Consider the following 18,536-nt stretch of genomic DNA (forward strand, 5'->3'; position numbering starts at 1 on the left):
AGTTGTCTGGTGCTCTGGATGCCATCTGCTCCCACCTTCTCAGGAACTGTCTTATTTTGTTTATCTCTTTTGCCACCTGTTTACTGGATCCTCCTCTCACATCTATAAATTTGTTCAGGTCTCTTTCACCCTAGAAATAAAAGCCCTTTCTTTAGCTTGTGTTCACCCTCTCTCCTTCCCTTTTCTTTCAAGTTTCTAGAAAGAGGCATCACCTGTCTGTCCATGATGCATTTCCATGTTTTTTCCTTCTACTTCTCAACCCTCTCCAGCCAAGTTTCCACACCTCTCTACTGGCAGTGACCTTCTGATTCTAAATCCAGTGGACTTAGCCTCTGCTTTCCTTTAAAGCAGGAGTGGTGAACATCTGGCCCACAAAATCATTTGGTCTGGCCTTGCCAAGGCAACTGCAGGCAGGACTCAAAATTCAATAAATCTAGGAGCTTTTATCATAGCTAATTTTTAAGATGATAATTTTGTATGGCCCGTGAGTTACGTTATAAATATCCAAATGGCCCTTGACAGATAAAAGGTTCCCCACCCCTGCTTTAAAGGAAGAGCTTGCCAGCAAATATTCAGTGAGCATTTACTGTGTACAGTGCTTAGTTCTAGGGATAGTCCTTGATTCTTACAAGCTCATGGCCAAAATCCTGGGAAGCACGCTCAGTTTCTCTGATTCCTCCTCCATAACAAGCCCTACTCTATTATACCTGAGGGTTTCCTTATCTGTTAACTCTTACAAGCCCCTGGGAGGCAGGAACTGTCCTGTTTGTCTCTGTTAGTCCATCACCTCCAAGAGTGTTTAAAACATAGTTGGCATATATAAATGAATAAATAAATGTGGAAACTGGGGCCTGGAGCAAGGCAGTAACTCCTGGCACAGTCAGGATCCCAACCCAAATCTTCTGCCTGTCAGTGAGGTCTTTTTCTTCTTTCGTTGCCCTGGGAGATCATTCTTTTAGATTCACACTCTTCTGTGCGTCCTTTTGCTCTCTGCTTGCCTCTCCCAGGCATCTCTTTCCTCTTAGCCATGTTTGATCTCCTTTCTGTAGTTCCAAGATCATTGTCCTTGATAAAGGAATGAAAACTAAACAGTCCCTGGCGCTCTGCCTCTTTCACTTGTCTGTCAGCATCACAAAATCGGCCCCGAGCCGGCTCCTCTGTTTGTTTATTGTGTTTTCCAAATATAGCTTTCAAAAAGGTTTTTGACCCTCCTTGTAGCATACAGCGAAATAAATTCCAAATGGACTAAAAAGTAAAAGATAAAATACAGCCAAAGGAAGTTTTGAAGAAAATAAAATAGAAATTGACTCCCTGGAGGGAAAAGAACTTGTAAGGGACAGAAGTGCTAGGAGAAATCAGATGTGATAATATGTGAAAATATAAACTAAATTAACAACAACAAAAAGACTGAAACCACAAGATGCTTAACAGTCTATTTAGGAAATATGGCAGACATACAGTTACTATCGGGAAAGTTGACAAGAAAACCATTAGGACCCCAGCAGATAACAGGCAGGAGACTAAACAGATCACACAGAAGGAAATAAAACTAGTAAACAACAGAAATACATTTAACTTTCCTTGCAGCCAGAGAAATTCATGTGAAAGCAACAGGATGCCATTTATCACCCATTACATCTTTAAAGAATGTGTTTAAATTGTAATACATGATTTTGGCAAGAGTGCAGTGACAGGTGCTCTCAGAGGCTACTGGTCAGGGTATAAATGGGGACAAGCTTTTTAGAAAGGAAATGATACTTCCCACTAATGATACTTCCTTTCCATCACCCAAAGGAAGGAAAAATCTGCACACAAAGATTTTTACTATAGTGTTATTTGTAATGGCCAAACCTAAGCGTAAACTAAGGAGTTTATAATGTAAATTATGATTCAACTACTTGCTGGGCTATAGAGCAGCGGTCCAGCCGCCCTGCAGGGGGTGTGGGCACTTGGACCAGCATCACCGCCACTCTCGCCCTTGATCCTTCCGTGCAGGTGAAGTCAGTAAAACAGCACTGGACTTGGAATTGAGAGCAGAAACCATTCTCTTCCTCTGCCTCAGCCCGTGTCTTCGAGTTTCATTTTCTCCTGTACAATGGAGAAAGTAAAAGCTTCCCTGCGTGGCTCCCTGTTACACCACTAACAGGAGTAAGTGAGACAGTGTACGTGACACTGCTCATCTGCAGATGACAATCTCCTTTGGAGAAGTGACATTCAGCAAGGCAAGCACTGCCTGCCTACTGGGCAAAATGCCCAGCCACAGTGCCCAGGAATGAGTGTGGAAATGAGATTAGCATGGCCTGGTGCAGGGCAACACATGCCACCCCACTCAGGAAGGTACAGCCACCCCATTTCTTGGGCTCCAGGACACTTATATAGGCCCTGACCCCTAACAGGCTGCTTGCCCAGGCTTCTTATAGTTGTTGGCCAGATGATGATGAAGTTTCAGGCACAGAGAACAGCATTGGCAAAAGTGGTATAATTGAGTATAACTGGTATGTGGCATGGCTGCAGTAGTGCCCTTAGAGCTGGGCAAGAGGGGTGCCTAGCTCTCCTCCAGCCATACCCTTTGTGTGGAGTGAGGAGGACTTTGCAGTCCCATCCTCCTTTGCTAGACCATTATCAGGTACTAGAGGCCTCAGAATCCCGTGCCCTCAGTCAGCACCAAGTTCACTTCCATTCTCCTGGGGGCAGAATACACTTCCCTGTGCACATCCCTAAGCCCAAGGAAGGCTGTTTGTGGAGGCTGTGAACAGAACTTGGATGTGCAGGCTGGGAGTCCACACACTGCACAGTACTTTTCATGGTGTGGGATGGGACCAAGAGGGAACAGAGGGAGGCGGGCTGGGCCTCGCTCTCCATGCACCACCAGGTTCTAGCACCGATCTCTAGGAGTCAGAATTCTGCATTCAAGCCTGGCCTCCAGGTCATTTTTCATGGGAGGATAGAGTATATCTTATTTAATAGTTTGATGCCTTGATTTGTAACTTTCAAATATTTAGAATCTAAAATGTAGGCACATGGTACATGGACTTCCATTTGTAATTTTGTCCCTGGCTGCGCAAATGTGAGGGGTGAGCCTACGTGGATAGGGGGTGAGGGCTGGAGATGAGGCTGAGAAGGCAGGGGACAGACAGTGAAGGGTCTTATAAGCCAGAGTCACATCAAGGAGCTTGGACTCTATCTTGAGGACTAATAGTAGCAAAAGCTAAGGAGCTGACTTTGTGCCAAACATATTATGTGCATGACTTTTAATTGTCAGAGCACGAACACACAGTGAGGTGCAAGTAAACTAGCCATTTCCCGCCTTTTGGAGACAAGGATAGTGAGACTTAGAAAGGGCCGAGAACTTGCCTAGGGGCGTGGGCTTAGTAGTCAGGGTGTCAGGTCAAAAACAGTTACTGGGGCATCCCTGTCTGCACGCAGGGGCGGGCTGACAGCGTGATGGCGGGAAGGGCACAGTGGTGGGACGGTCTGCACAGAAGCCACAGCCACAGGCTGGGTGTTTGCTTGGTTCCTGGGGACAAAGGAGAATGAGGGTTCCCATCTGAGTTAGGAAAAAATGGTGGCGACATCCCTCGAGGGAAATAGATTGGTTAAGAAGACAGACCTGTTGGGCCTTGGTTTCTTTAGGAGACTGGACAAGATATTCTTAAAGGTCTCCTTTCATATTATTATAATCCCTGTTTTGAGGACTGTTCATTGTCCTACAATGTTATAGCATATATTTGTACAAAAAGCAAGTGGCTTATGTCTAACAGGCACTCGTATTTGTTGATCGGTCGATCCAGGTTAACCTTAGCTCTGTCAGTCTTTCCTAGCTCTTCTTCATTTTGCTCAGACTTAGTATGTCGCCTGGCTCCTCCTCCCAGCTTATGTACTATGCATGTGAATATTTTGTAGATATGTCTTATATGTATATATTTTAAATAAGTATAGCAGATGTCTTAAGCCTCTGTTTCTTTCTCACTTCATAACAATCATACCATGTATGTACTGAGATATTTGTATGCAACCGTCTTTTCCACTGGGTTGCAAACTCCTTTGGGGTAAGAAAAACAAAAACCAGACCTACGCTCTGAATTACCCTGACAAGCTGGCTCAGTGAACAGTGGAAAGCCACGGAAGATTTTAGCCATGAGAGGGTCAAGATCAGATTTGTGTGGGGAAATGAAGGAATTAAAGGCAGGCGTGATGGAGGCAGAGAGACCTGGTGGCTGCCAGGGTGACCCCAGTGAGAGCTGGTGACCTGCCCTAAGGCAGGAGAGGCAGGGAGCAGAAGGAGCGAACCCATCTGCCCTACCCTTGACTGCAGGAAGCCAGCCCATGGCCAGTCTCTCTACTCCCAGACCTCTCACCTTGGCCCCTAGACTGCTTCTCTCCTGACAGAGCAGAAGGAAGAGCCCTGTAGGGCACAGGAAACATTGCGGTGCCTGGCTGGGAAGGCGCTCTTCCCAGATGCTTTCCTCCATTGCTCCTGGCTGTTCTGACAAGAGCAGAACAAGTTGCATCAGCAGGAGACTGGCGGCTGCACACACATGAGCTGAGTCCAGACTTGACTGAGGCAGAGACATTCCTGGAGGAGGAGGGATTCAACAAAGAATGCAGTCCACAGCTGGCCTGGCAGAGAGGTCTGACCATTCCAGGGCCAGCGTCACTGGCATCTGTAGGCCTCTGTGTTGTGTCCTGTGGGTCAGGGAGATGAGATGTGAGAGGCCTTGGGCCAGATTTGATTAGGCCTCCTGGGCCAGGGCTTTGATTGGTGGCAGGCTTGGCAGTGTCACCCAGCAGCAGTGCCCACTGCCCTCCTGCAGGAACACAGAGGGAAAATCTGGCTTCCCATTTGAATATATGTGTTTGTGAACCGGCCTCCCACTGGCACCTGGCATCGCCGACCACACCCTCAGCTTCACTCTCTTGGCTTCTGTGACACTCACTCATGATCATCATAGATAAGATTTATTGAGCTCTTACTGTATGCCAAATGTGGTATGTAATCTTCACAACTGTCTGGGAAGTAGGTCTTGTCATTCCTATTATGCATGAGGAACTCGAGGCCTCAAGAGATTACAGGACGTGCCCAGGTCACACAGATGTGGCATCCAGATGTAACCCAGGCTTTCCAAACTCCAGGGCCCACAATGTCCCACTGTACCACACACTTCCTAGTGCCTCTAACCTCTGTTCATTCCCAGTCTCCTCTATGGGCCCCTCTCTGTTTACAGGATTCTGTTCAGGGTTCCCACCTCTTCTCACCCTATACCAGAGATTCTCTGTCTAAAGCCAGAAAATGCCCTTGACTTCCGGGATCTGTGACCTGCAGTAGGATGCAAACTGTAATGTGCATGTGCCTGTGTGTGTGTTTTGAGAAGAAAAGCCATAGCTTTTCTTTTAGGAGACGGGCTGAGGTTTTGTTAGTACTGGATATTTTTTTATAGCTGGGGAAACACAGAAATGCCCAAATCACATTATAGTCTTACTGTTCCTCCTTTCCCTGAAATTCCTGAAGGGGCTCTGCATCAGGACAGTGACAGATGGGGAAAGTAAAATAGAAATCCTGGATTGTGCCAGTCCCCAGTGATCTAATGTAGGGCACAGGCCTCCTTTGCCCCAAGTGCCAACATCTTCTATGCCGCCCTGGTGGCCGGCCCTAAGCCTGATCTGAAGAGCTCCCAGCACATGGTGAGCGAGGCAGAGACCAGGATGCTGCCCCAAGGAGGCAGGCTGTGCCTCCACATACTCCCTGCTTCATAGGAGCAAGGAGTTAAAGAGAGCTGGGGGAGGGGTGGGGGGGGACTTTTCACCTCATACCAGTAAGTGTGACCCACTCATTGTACTCAAATGTAAGCAGTCAGATCAGTCATTTTTCCTCCCAGGAAAGAGTGAAGGTGGGAAGAGAGGCAGAAGCTTTTCCCTCCCCACTGAAAGAGGGTAACCTCCTACAGTTTCACATAGTGTTTGCATACGGGACTTTTAGCACATGGGAAAAGCCTGAAGACATGATTTCAGAGATGGCATCTCATGTCATGGACATACCCAGGTTCTGAGGTTGGATTCAGCCCAGATTCTCCCAGCTGCGTGTGCATCGTGGGCAAGTGCTCTCTGTGAAACAGGATGTGGGACCCTTACCTTAGTCTTCCTGAAATGGGAACAGTTGTGATAATATGTTAAGGCAGAAAGAACACCCATCTTGGAGTCACGATGCTTGTGTTTGAATTTTGGCACAGCCACTTGCATGACCTTGAACATGTTGCTTCATCTTAAGTTTGTACCTGTGAAGTTGGTGAAGGTTGATGAGATGTAAATAATGTCTGTGAAAACTAGCCTGGAGCCTGGCACACACCCCCAGCTGTGCCCATTCCTGGCTCTCCCTACCCCTCCCAGGCAGCCCCTGCACTTTTTCCTCCTTAGGTGTGTGTGGGGCACGCATGGGCAGGAACCCCAGGTGGGGCACTGTTGGGGCCTGCCAGGCTCTGGAGAGGGGACAGGGGCTGTGCCTCACCTGGCACAGGCTGGCACCTGCCATTCCTTTCGGTCCACATCTGGCTCTCCCAGGCGGGGCTTCTCCCCAGTTCTATATAAGATCTTGGTCCCGTTTCTCTACCCTTCCCTTTCCTACTGGGTTCTGGTATCCCTACCTTTACCTCACTTGCACACAAAGAGGGAGGCACAGGAGCAAGACGGACTGAGGTCTGCTCTGTCTCACTGGTACTGAGACACAGGGAAGTTGGCTCCAAGGACCTATCCTTTCAGCTGACCCTTGGAAGACAGATAGAATTTATCAGAGAAAGATATGTTGCCACTGAGGAGGGGAGACACAAGGAGGGCATGGCTGGAGCAGAGACAGTCCCCTGAAGGCAGTGGAAGGCAAGCCTGTAGAAATCCTGACCAGTGGGGGGGGGGGGGCTCTCTTTTGCTGCTGAGAGCAATGGAGGAGCCTTGGGTGGATTCCGTGTCTCCTTTAACACATACTGCCAGGTGCTGTGCCAGGCTACAGAGGTGGATCAGATGTGAGCCTCAACCCTGCATGGCTTAGGGTCACAACACACCACTAATGATGGAGATGATAACAGCCGATCAGGTGACTGTGAGCTGGCACTCAGCCTGAATTATCTAATTCTCACAAGAGCCATAAGATAAACACTGCTAGTATCCTGGTTTATCCTAAGGAAACGGTGAGCTCCTTTCCCAGAGTCTCCATACAGTGAGTGACCAGAGCTGAAGTTTCATCCAGTCCATTCAGGCTGCTATAATAAAATGTCACAGACTGGACAGCTTATAAACAACAAATCTATGTTTCACCATTCTGGAGACTGGGAAGTCCAGGATCGTGGTTCTGGCAGAGTTGGTATTTGGTGAGGGCTTCCTGGTTCACAGGTTGCCGCCTTTTTGGTGCGTCCTCACTTGATGGAAAGGGCAAGGGATCTCTGGGACCTCTTCTATAGGGTGCATTAATTCCACTCCTGAGGGCTCTACCCTCATGAACTAATCACCGCCTAAAGGACCCACCTCCTCATACCACCACATTGGGCATTAGGTGTTCAACATGACTTTGGGGACCTGGGGGCAAGGGCACATTCAAACCATAGCAGACTTAACAATATATTCCTTCACCTCCCAAAGGTTAGAGGTCATTTATGCCTGGGGAGGAATGGGGTTAGGAAGGACATGCAGAAGAAGGATATGCTGAGTCTTTAAAATGCTAGTAGATTGAATCAGGTGGATAGATGTGGGAAGGCCATTAGAGATAGAAGGAGCAGCATCAGCAAAAGCATGACGTCATGAATTAGCAGGTGGGGACTTTGATGGGCTGGAATGGAAACCGGAGAGACAGACGGGGCTTACAGGCTGCAAAACTCAGATCTGTGGGCAGTGGTGATGTGATTGATCTGCTTTGTACATAGAAAGATTATCTGGCAGAGAGTGGAAAGTGGTTTGGGAGGCACTCATTACATGTTTGTTGACTAAATGGGTGGACTTTAACAATTACTCACAATTTATGTTCCAGTCACTCTGCTGGGCTCTGGACTCTGAGCAGTCAACTAGACAGATGCTGTGAATGGCCAGTCATTAGGATGGTCCCATTGAAAGATGATGAGACCTGGACTTCTCTGGTAGCAGTGGGTTTGGAAGGGAGGGACGGGTCTGTGGGATTTTAAGAAGATAGAGTCAAAAGAATTAGATGACCAGTAGGACAGGATGGGCTGGAGAGATGAAAACTAATCCAAAGTTGATTCTGAGGTTTCTGGTTCATTGGAGGGCACTAGAAGGTAGGGAGCACAGGCGGAGCAGGAGCAGATACGGGGAAACTAGAAACAGTTTAGGTGTCTAACCAGCAGAGGGCTGGTTAGATATGTTATGTATATCCCTGTGACAGAATTCTTAGAAAACATTATTTTGATGTCTGTAACATTTACTTAGAGAGATGTATTGTTTAACCAAATCTCTATTGTAAACTTTTGGATTTTTTTCAGGTTTTTCACTTCTATAAATAACACAGTAATAAGCAGATTTTTACAGAGGTCTTCACCATTCTGATTACTTTTAGAAGAGAAATTTGCAGTCATCGTTTATGAACAGGCTTGAAACTTTAGAGTCACATCCAGATTGCTTCCTAGAAAGGCTGTGCCAGATTTTAGCCCTGCGGCAGTGGGGGCGAGTTCTACCTCGGCTCAGCACCACAGGCCCTGAGATGCACGCCCGGATACACAGGCACACAGGGCGGGCAAAGTAGGTTTATAGTTGCGAGTACACGAAACAGTTTAGTCTTGTATTAATTATTTATTAATCACTTATTAATCTTGTATTAATTATTAATTACTGTATTTTCCATACAAACCGCTGTAAACCTACGTTTGCCCCATCCTGTATTTCAGAGGATAAAAAATAGTATCTGGTTATTTTAATTTGCATGTTTGTCACTATTGAGTTTTTCACGCTTACAAACCTTATTTTATGTTCTCTTCCCATTTTTATGAGGTCTCATTTATTTTTCATGAATTTTTAAAATATGTATTATTATTTGTGACAAAATTTTTCCCACTTCTTTGTCTCCTTCCTAATTTTGCTTATCATATTTTTGATGTACCAAAGCACTAAAAATGTTTACAAAGTCAGAATTTGTTTACCTTTTTATTTCTAACATTGCGTTAATATTTAGGAAGCTCAATAATAAAATATACATCTAAATTTTCTTTTCATTTTACTTTTTTAGCATGAGAGTAAATAAGTGGATCTTTTTTATCTAAGCAAATTTTCATAATTCTTTTTTTTTTTTTTAGTTATTTTATTTATTTATTTTTCAATCCTCCCCCAAGGATATTTTCCCATTGATTTTTTTAGAGAGTGGAAGGGAGGGAGAAAGAGAAACATCAACGTGAGAGAAGCACATCGATTGGTTGCCTCCCACAGGAGCCCCGACCGGGGCCAGGGATGGAACCTGCAACTGAGGTATGTGCCCTTGACCAGGAATCAAACCTGCGACCCTTCGGTCCGCAGGCCGAAACTCTAACCACTGAGCCAAACCGGCCAGGGCAGCAGCCAATTTTCAAATGTCTCTTGCTGAGAAAATCACCTTGTTCCCACTGATGGTGCAGCTTCCTTTATTGTATAACTTAAGTGTGTGTGTGCACACAGACTGATCTGCTTCTGGGCTGTTTTGTCTCATTGGGCTTTGTGTTGATTCTTAGACATCTATCAATGTTTAATAATTAGAAATTTGTAATATACTCTACTATCTAATTTTTAAATTTGGGAGGGCTATTTTTACCTGTTAAATATCTAGATAACTGGGTTTTTAGAATTCTGTTGGTAAATTTCAAAAAAGAAATTCTGTTGGGATTTTTCTTAGAATTATGTTAAGCCTACATTAATCTGACAGAGAGTGGCATTGTGTTAATATTCAGCCTTCTCATCCAAAATATGGCTTGTCTCCCATTTTTTTCAAGTCATTTTTTACATCTCTCAAAAAGGATTGTAGCTTTTTTTCTAACTATAGGTCCCACATATTAAGTTTATTGGTCAGTATTTGATTATTTGTTGTTTGGATTGCAAATGGGATCTCTTTTGTATTCTGTCTGGTGATTTTACTTTCCTATTGGAGCACAGATCCTATTACTAAATCATTTTATCCATTAAGTTTAGTTGATTCTTGGTAGGTTTTCTAAGCAAATAACAAACTCCCTGGAAATACCAGGTTGGAGTCCCTGGCTTGGTGATTCCTCCAGTCTACAGGGCTGGTCTGTGACTTTCTCCAGCAGTCCGCAGGAGCCCAGTTTTGAGGGTGGTAAAGAGTTGATGAATGGGTTGATGCCAAGTTCAGGGCTTTCCTGGGCTGGGGCAGTAGAAGGGCAAAGGGCAGGGAGTTGAGGAGCTCAGGAGAGAGTGGCTGAAGTGATACGCTTCAGGGTCTTGAACAGAAAGGGCAGAGGATTAGAGGAAGGGAGGGAGTGAGGAGAGGAAGTTGTGGCCGCGGAATGCACACTGGGACGTCAGCTTTCAGAGCGGATGCCTTTCCTATATGGTACTGAGGTCTCAGGGAAGAATGATCCCTTTTGCAGTTAAAGAAACTGAAGCTCAGAGAGTTGCCACTGACCAAAGTCACCCAGCTCTAGTCAGTGGCAGAACTGGGATTTGAGTGCTGTTCCGGGTTGCCGTACTAGCTCACATTCTGTCTTTATTTTTCAGGTTCACTTTAGAACAGTTGACTGAGAGCCAGGAGAGACAACAGAAGGGAAAGGAAACAAGCCCAGCAGAGCAGATAGGAGAGAGAGAGGGCAGGCTCCTCCTGGGCCCCTTAATAGCTGTGAAGGGGTTGGGGGACAGCTGGACCATTGGGTTTTCCTGTTGACCCAAGAACCCCCTCAGGCCAGAGCAGCCCACCCCCACACCCTGTGCCCCCACCACCCAGCTCACTCTGGGTCCTCCATTACACACTGGGTCCTACCATATGCTCACTGTTCCCACCACATACCCTTGTCTCAACATATTTCGCATCCCCAGCACACACCGGGTCCTCCTTCTACCATCTATGTTTATCTCACATGCCCCAGGTTCTCCAGTGTCACTTTGTGCCCCCCACCTTGTTTCTCATTTGCCTGTAAACACTTTGGCTCCCTGCCACACACAGTCCCATCACAAGCTGTGTGCCCAGCTCACGCCCACCTGTGCTATGTCCACAGAGTGCCTCGGACGGCTTCTGGAAATCTGTGGCCACTCGAGTCCCCAAGGAGCCCCCAGAGATTCGTATCCTCAACCCGTATTTCATCCAGGAAGCTGCCTTCACCCTCATTGGACTGCCCTTCAACAACGGCCTCATGGGCCGCGGGGTGAGACAGCTGGGCCCCAGGAGAGGGAGGAGGGGAACTGGGGCAGAGGGGCCTTGGGAAGGAAGGACAGGGCGGCAGGGTGTGGACTGAGGGCTCAGTCCTCAGGAATGGAGCTCAGCCTCAGCCCTCCAACTGAACTCTGCGCCTCCTCCCTCCTCTCCTCCAGAACATCCCTACCCTTGGCAGTGTGGCAGTAACCATGGCACTACACGGCTGTGATGAGGTGGCAGTTGCAGGCTTTGGCTACGACATGAGCACTCCCAATGCACCCCTGCACTACTATGAGACCGTGCGCATGGCAGCCATCAAAGCGGTGAGGGACTGGATGGGGCCAGGCTGGGTGAGGGGCACTTCCCGCACAGAGGACAGGCTCTGCGGAGCCAGTGGCTGCTCTGGCTGCCCAGAGCTCCCAGGAAGGTGCTACCCACCCCAGCCAGCTAAGTTGGGATGCCAGAGGTCCATCCCTGCCTGCGGGCCTCTGAGCGTGAAGCATCCTCTGTGCTCCCTCCCTAGCCTTCCCAAGAACTCAGAACTCCCTTCCCCGTTTCCTTCCTGAACCTTCCCTCTCTGGCCCTCTCCCTGCCTTGGTCCTGCACCTGCCTTCTCCTTGCTGTTCCCCAGCCATCATATGTTAATCTTGGCACCACCCTTTCCTACAGCCAAGTACTGAAGCTCGTTACCACCCAAAATTACCTCCCAGGTGACCAATATACTCAGGCTCCTTAAAGTTGAAGAAGCATTACAGTTCTCCCAGCCTGCCAGCCAGCCTCTCCTACATCTCTGCCCTCACAACCAGACGCCCTGTGGAGAATTGGGACCTCTCTTACAACTCCCTTCATTTCTACCACTAGCCTTTCCCTGATCCCAGCCCGGAACCTGGACGTCTTGGGCTAGTGTGTGGAGCATCTCCCCTGCTCCACCATGTGTGTGGGGATGCTGGAGGAAAACTGTCTGTGCAGATCCTAGTTCTCTAAATGTAGGGGTTCTCATCTCAGCTAGCCCTTGCTCCTGCTCACCAGTCCTTGCACGCCCTTCTCCAATCCCCAGCGCACCGTTGCAGAGCCTCACACTCTCGGAAGGTCCTCCACTGCCCCCTCCTCCAGTGAGAACGCAGCTGCAGTGGGGACAGTCAGCTCCTGCTGGGTTGTCCCCTTTGCACTCCTCACTCCCACTTGGCCCTTTGCCCCTCGAAGCCTGGCTGACCTCTTCACCTGATGAGACTCCCCTCAAGGTCACCAGTGACTTACCTCAAGGCTGCTAAATGCAATGGACACATGGAAGTCTCACCTTTGCTGATCGCCCAGAAACACTTATGCTGAGGCTTCTGAGTCAGTAATTCCTAGTGTTCCTCTAGTTCCACTTGTTGGTCTCTCTCGTTCTCTTTCTCAGTGTCAGCATTAGGCAGGGCTCCATCCTGGACAGTCTCTCCTCACACCACATATTCTCCAGGAGATTGGCATCCCCATCCATGGCTTCAGTTACCATCTAGATTGTTCTAGGCTTTTTTGGTTCATTCAGGCTGCCTCAAGTAACTGGAAGTTCTTTCAGGGGTATAAGAAGGACTTGGAAATCTCATGGGAAACAGTAACGGCCTTCCGGCTGGGCCTCCTATTGCCTGGAGTGAGGTTCAGGAGTGGAAGCTCCTCCTGGGTGCGGGGCAGTTCCAGACTGTCTTACCCTCTCACCAGTGGCTCTTGCCCTGCCTCCTTATTACCATGACTGTTAGTTGTTCCAGCTCTATGTCTCTTGATGTATCTTCTTACTGCTTTGTCCCCTGCCAGTACCCACTCCAGACTGTCCTCACAGCTTTTACCTGCCCCCAGCTTCTGTTTACTTACATATTTGCTCTCTTACATACTCTTTGTAGGTAAACTTGAGAGACCGTAGATATAGGCAGTCACTAGATCATGAAGGGCTTTCTCTGCCATGGTGAGAAGTTTGGACTTTGCTCTGAAGGCTGGAGGGAGCCACGGAGGCAGAAGCATTTTAAGCTGAGGAGTCACATGCAGCCGGGTTACTGTGGCTGCAGCATGAAATAGAGGGTGCAAGGCAGGAATAGAAACCAGCCAGCAGGCTGTCCCAGCAGCCTGGGCAAGAGAGGGAAGACTCCTGAACCGGAACAGAGCAGAGAAGTCCAGGCTGGAAGTGCACGTGTGAGTTGCCAGCATAACTGCATATTCAGAGTCCGGGCGGGCATGGATGAGACCTCAGGGAGATGGGAGACTGAGAAGTGCAGGTAGTCAGGGCGGCACCCTAGCAGCACCAGTATTTAATGACTGGGTGAGGGGAGAGGGGCCAGAGATGAAGACAGGAAGGCTCTTCTGAGAGAATGGCTGGTGAATGGGATGGACATCTGCATCCAGAATCAGAGGTCCTCCTGAGGCTGGGGACCTGGGACCCGAACTCCACCCCAGCCCATAGACAATGCTGAGAGCTCTGGTAAGCTCCTGCGCTGTCTGCAGGGAAGGAGGAATTAAGGAGAGAGCACCAAGAGGTGGCATTGCCTGGGCTGAGAGCTGTACCCCAGCCAGGCATTTTTTGTTTACTCTTTTATTATGAATTGTCAAACATATTCATAAATACAGAGAATAACACACTGAACTTCCCTGTTGCTGTCACCTCCCTCCCCAGTTACCAGCACATGTTGTTTCACCTGTTTCTTCCTTTCATAGTTTTACTTCCCACTGATTACCTGGAAACAAGCCTCAGATATCATATCATTCCAGCCATAAATATTTCAGTAAGTTCCTCGAAAAGATAAGGACTATTTTCTGCTATCATAATACCACTATTGGGGTTCAAAAAAAAAATAACATTGCCACTGTCACACCTAGAAAAATTAGCGATAATCCCTTAATATCATCAACTATCCAGTCCTCTGCTGCCCTTCCACTCCTCGGTGGCTCCCAGTGGGTGCCCTTGAAGCTGACCCACCAGACGGGATGCTTCCTCCTGGGGAGTGGTGAAGGGGTGGGGTAAGTAAAGAGCTGCATGAGTTGCTCCACTTGCTTGGATCCTGGCCCTGCCATTCTTTCAAGCCTCCATCTTCTTACCTATGAAATCTAATTTCATTCAACACATATTTATTGATCACCTACTCTGTGCCAGATTGTCCCTGCCTTCAAAGAGGTAAGACAGATGCTTGAATCTTTAAGGAATGAGGGAAATCACCCAGGAGTCTGCACCGAGGAGGGGCAATTCCCTGAGGCAGAGGATAGTGACAGGAGAGAGTTGCCTGGAGCAGAATAAGGAGCGGGCGGCTCTGTGAGTTCTCAGCACTGCTGCGCCGTGGCTGCTCCGATCACTGTGCTGAGGCCCAGTGCTGGCCTCTGGGTCCCAATACAAGGCTGTTGGTATCCATTCATTCAACCCTTTTTCTTTCTTTGAGAGACTTAGTCACCAGAGCTTCCTGGTGAGTACTGAGGATTGGAAAGAACCTGAGCCTGGGTGCAGTCCTCCCGAGGAGAAGGTAGCAGCATCTTCCCTGTAATTTCCATGTTAGCAGTGAGATGAGCCTGTTGCCCTCTGGCCTCCTGGCGCCTCTGAGAGGCAGGATTTCATCAGCTGCCCCCAGGCCTGGGAAAGTGGATTACATCAGGCCAGAGAATGACTAAGCCACCTCACACAGCTCTTTTCAGCAGGGTCCACCCCCCAGGCCTGGGCAGGACCTAATGACTCAAGTTGCTTGTCCTCAAGGTGTCTAGGACCTAGGTGCCTTGGACGTGCTGCTTGACAAGGAGTTGATGTCTTTGGGAACAAGGTTGGAAAGCTTGTATCTCCTTAAGATTATAAGAAGTTAAGAGGCAGTTCTTCTGGGATGGGAAAAGGGCTTAGAGGTTATGTTCCCCCAAGGAGGGAGGAGATGGCACAGAGCATTGGAGGGTGGTAGCCAGAGGAGGGCACTGCACTCTGGGAGGTACATTTTAGCAGGGCTCTGTCCCAGCAGCCACCCAGGCTCCCCACCTGACCGCTTCTCCATCTCTTCCCTTCTAGTCCTGGACACACAATATTGAGCGAGAGAAAGAGTTTCTGCGGAAACTGGTGAAAGCGCGTGTCATCACTGACCTTACCAGTGGCATCTGAGATGGGCCCTGCACATGGCCACAGAGGTCCCGGCACCGCCACGAGCAAGCAGCAGCCACCGCCACCTGCCCACTTCATTGGCCTTGGTCTGGCTCTGCCTAAGAGGCACAGGAGTCTTCAGACCCAGAGAAGGACAGTGCTGAGTGGCCCCAGGGGTGGCGAGGCCTTGGCAGGGCAGCCAGAGCTGTGTCTGTTCAGAGACCAGCACTCGGCCTCACTCTCAGCCTGGATTCTTGAAGCCAGAGCGCCAGGAGGCCGCTGGCTGTGCCCAGCAGGCCCAGCATGCAGGAGGTGGACGTTAGGCAGCAAGGCTGCTGCTGGAATTATTTCTCCAATCAGTGTTTGGTGTATTATTATTTTGTGAATTTGGGTCGGGGGGAGGGTAGGGATAATTTATTTTTAAATCAGGTTGGAGATGTCAGGTTTGGTCCACTTGTCATGCAGAAAGAGGCCCGGTAGAGGTCAGGCAGTGGTGCCAACGGGCTCCCTGTAGAGTAGGATGCCATGACTAGCCTGTACTGTGCTCCAGAGCTGCAGGGAGTATGCAGGATGTCATGCCAACCCTCTCCAGCTCATAATCATGACACTGTTTGGCCTTTCTTGGGGAGAAGATGGGGTATTCCCACATTACCAGCTGTTAGCTGTCCCACAGGAAAACCCTGGAGCCATCCTTTAAGCTAACAAGACAGTACCTGGGCTAGAGCAGAGAGAACTTAAGAGCTCAGGAGGTGAGGCCTGGCCCAGCCCAATGGGAATGGCCCCCACCCCAGCTGCTACTGACCTGTAGGACATTACCCCAGGCCTGGACTGACCAACTTGGCAGCTGTTCTGGGTTTCAGCAGTGAGACTGCCAGGTCCTTGGGTTCTGCCTTGAGCCTGGACCAGAGAGAAGTGAGGCTTAAGGACCTTACCCATCCTGGGCAGCCATCCTGGAAGCAATAAAGCTCTTCCCTGAACCTGCCTCCTCTTGCTTTCTCTTTCCTGGAAGAAACAGGAATCTGGGGTCTTAGTAACTATGCTAAACCCAAGGGCCATCTCTCTAGCTCACAGATTCCTGGGTTACTCTCACATCTTGTGTCAACTCCAGGACCTGGGTAGCCACCCGGGGGCCTTCTGGAGCCCCTCTCGTTGCACACAGTCTGCACCCTCTTTGCCTTAAAAGAGGTAGACTAAGGGCATCAGGGCCTGCCCCAGAGTCCACCTGATGCCTGCTAAAAGAGCCAGAGGGCAGGGGATTGAAGCCCACAGTTCTAGAACAGTGCCTCTGGGTCACCACAGGGCCAACAGTGCAGGGACAGGTTCCTGCAAGTACAGGAATGATACCCTGCTGAGCCCCCAACACAGATAGACCCACAGACCTAACCCACTCCTGGTATCCCTGGTTGAGCCCTGGAGAGAATGTGCCCCACCCCAACCCTTAGCACCCCCTCAACCCCCCTCTCTTCTTACTCAGATCAGGAAGACACAGCCCAGCTCTAGGCACTCTTACAAATATTAGGAAAGATGTTTCTTCCCATCTTACCCCCTTAGGGCTGTGGAATGTGACCCCCCCTTCCTTCCCTAGCATCCCCATGCAGGCCTGAGAATGGGTGGAACACATGCCAGCACCTCAGGCCATGAAGTGAGCTTTCAGCCAGAGCTGCCACCTTGGCAGTAAATGGGACTGGCTGGCCTCTTCGCCTCTCGCCTACCATCCCCATCCAAGAGTCCTGGCCATCCCAAGGACCATCCACTTCCCACATGTCCTCAGGCAGAAGTCTCAGCTGAGGGGAAAGCAAGTCCCTGATTGAGGGACAGGCAAACTCAGAAACTCTCTTCGGGTTCTGCTGGGTTGCTATGATGCACAACTTCAATGCACATCATATTCTGCGTGAAGGGCGCCCCCTGAAGTTGTACAGGGCATAGGCTGTATGCCTGTAAGCCACAGCCATGGCTGAAAGCCCCAGGGAAGCCACCCCAACTCGGCAGCCAGTTGTGGGAGGCAGCAGACAATGGAGCTGCTTACCACCTGCCCTCCTGCCCCACAGGGGTCCTTCAGGCCTGTAGAAAGCCCCCCACACCACCAGCAGTTCTCTGCATTCTGGCTTGTAGTCTCCACCTATGCTCAGAAACTGCTGTCGCAAAAGCAGTGGTTCTCAGCCCTGGCTATGCACCAGAATCACCTGTGTGGATTTGGAAAGTAGCACATGTCCACACCACAGTTCTGATTCAGGTCTGGGGTGGGGTCTGGATGTGGGTAGTTCTGAAAGGCCCACCGGTGGTTCCAGTGCATAGCCAGGACATAACTGGTCCACACACATTCCTGAGCACTTTCATTTCCACCCACGGTTTCCAACTGTTAGTTGGCTGACAGTTCCCAAATTGCCATCTCCAGCCCAGCTCTCCCCACTTCACTCCAGGCTTCACATTCAGTTGCATCCTGAACTTTTCCACTGGGGTAATCCACAGGTCCTCCTTATTCGATACGTCCATCACTGAACTCATGAGCTCCTGCCCCTCCTCCAGGGAGCTCCCCTGCCAGAATGCATCCCCTCCACCTGGTCACCCATGCAGAGGCATGCCAGTGTCTGCCCTACCTCCTCAGCCCATCCAGTCAGGCACCAGCTCAGTTCTCAAAAAGCTGTGATCCTGAAAGGGACCCTAGTAAAGTGGCCCCCAACTCTCCCCACCACTCTGCTACCCACTCCACTCCTCCAGCAGCCTCCTGACTTCACCTGTCCTTTCCAAACTGTCCTCCCCACTACAGCCAGAGAAATACAAATCTGTTACACCATTTTCCTGCCTGAAAGAAACCCTTCGGTGGTCCCCAGTGTCATTAGGAAAAAGTCCAGACTCCCTGGTATGACACAGCATCTGCCCTTTCCTTACCTCTATCCATGTAACTCACCCAACCTCCACCCCACCTGCCAAATAGCCACAATTAAGCTTCTGAAATATTACCCTCCAGCTCCTCCTCAAGCATGAGCACTGCCCCCTCCTCCGTGACCCCTTCTTCAGCCCTGGGCACCCACGCCTAGCTGTGTGGGTGAGCAGCGGAGTCTACAGGCGTGTCTCTACTCCAAGCTCCAGGCAGCAAGGGAGTGGGGCAGCAGGGAAGCTAGAGCAGGGTCAGACCTTGAAAGCCCC

The 18,536-nt window shown here is 49.4% G+C and overlaps 1 protein-coding gene across 4 annotated transcripts in view; it reads left to right on the plus strand.

The window, feature by feature from the left end:
• ST3GAL3 (ST3 beta-galactoside alpha-2,3-sialyltransferase 3) overlaps positions 1-16,366 on the plus strand; it is a 96,660-nt gene extending 80,294 nt beyond the window's left edge. For all 4 annotated transcript variants that reach the window (XM_087820380.1, XM_087820379.1, XM_087820381.1 and 1 more), the window contains 3 exons: positions 11,181-11,327; positions 11,494-11,640; positions 15,321-16,366. In XM_087820380.1, coding sequence (XP_087676506.1) covers positions 11,181-11,327; positions 11,494-11,640; positions 15,321-15,410 — 384 coding nt within the window. In that variant the 3' untranslated portion in view covers positions 15,411-16,366. The remainder of the gene's footprint in view (positions 1-11,180; positions 11,328-11,493; positions 11,641-15,320) is intronic.
• The last annotated feature ends 2,170 nt before the right edge of the window (positions 16,367-18,536 follow it).

This window comes from Miniopterus natalensis, chromosome 9 (genome assembly GCF_054644295.1).
Source record: "Miniopterus natalensis isolate mMinNat1 chromosome 9, mMinNat1.hap1, whole genome shotgun sequence".
NCBI classification, from domain to species: domain Eukaryota; kingdom Metazoa; phylum Chordata; class Mammalia; order Chiroptera; family Miniopteridae; genus Miniopterus; species Miniopterus natalensis.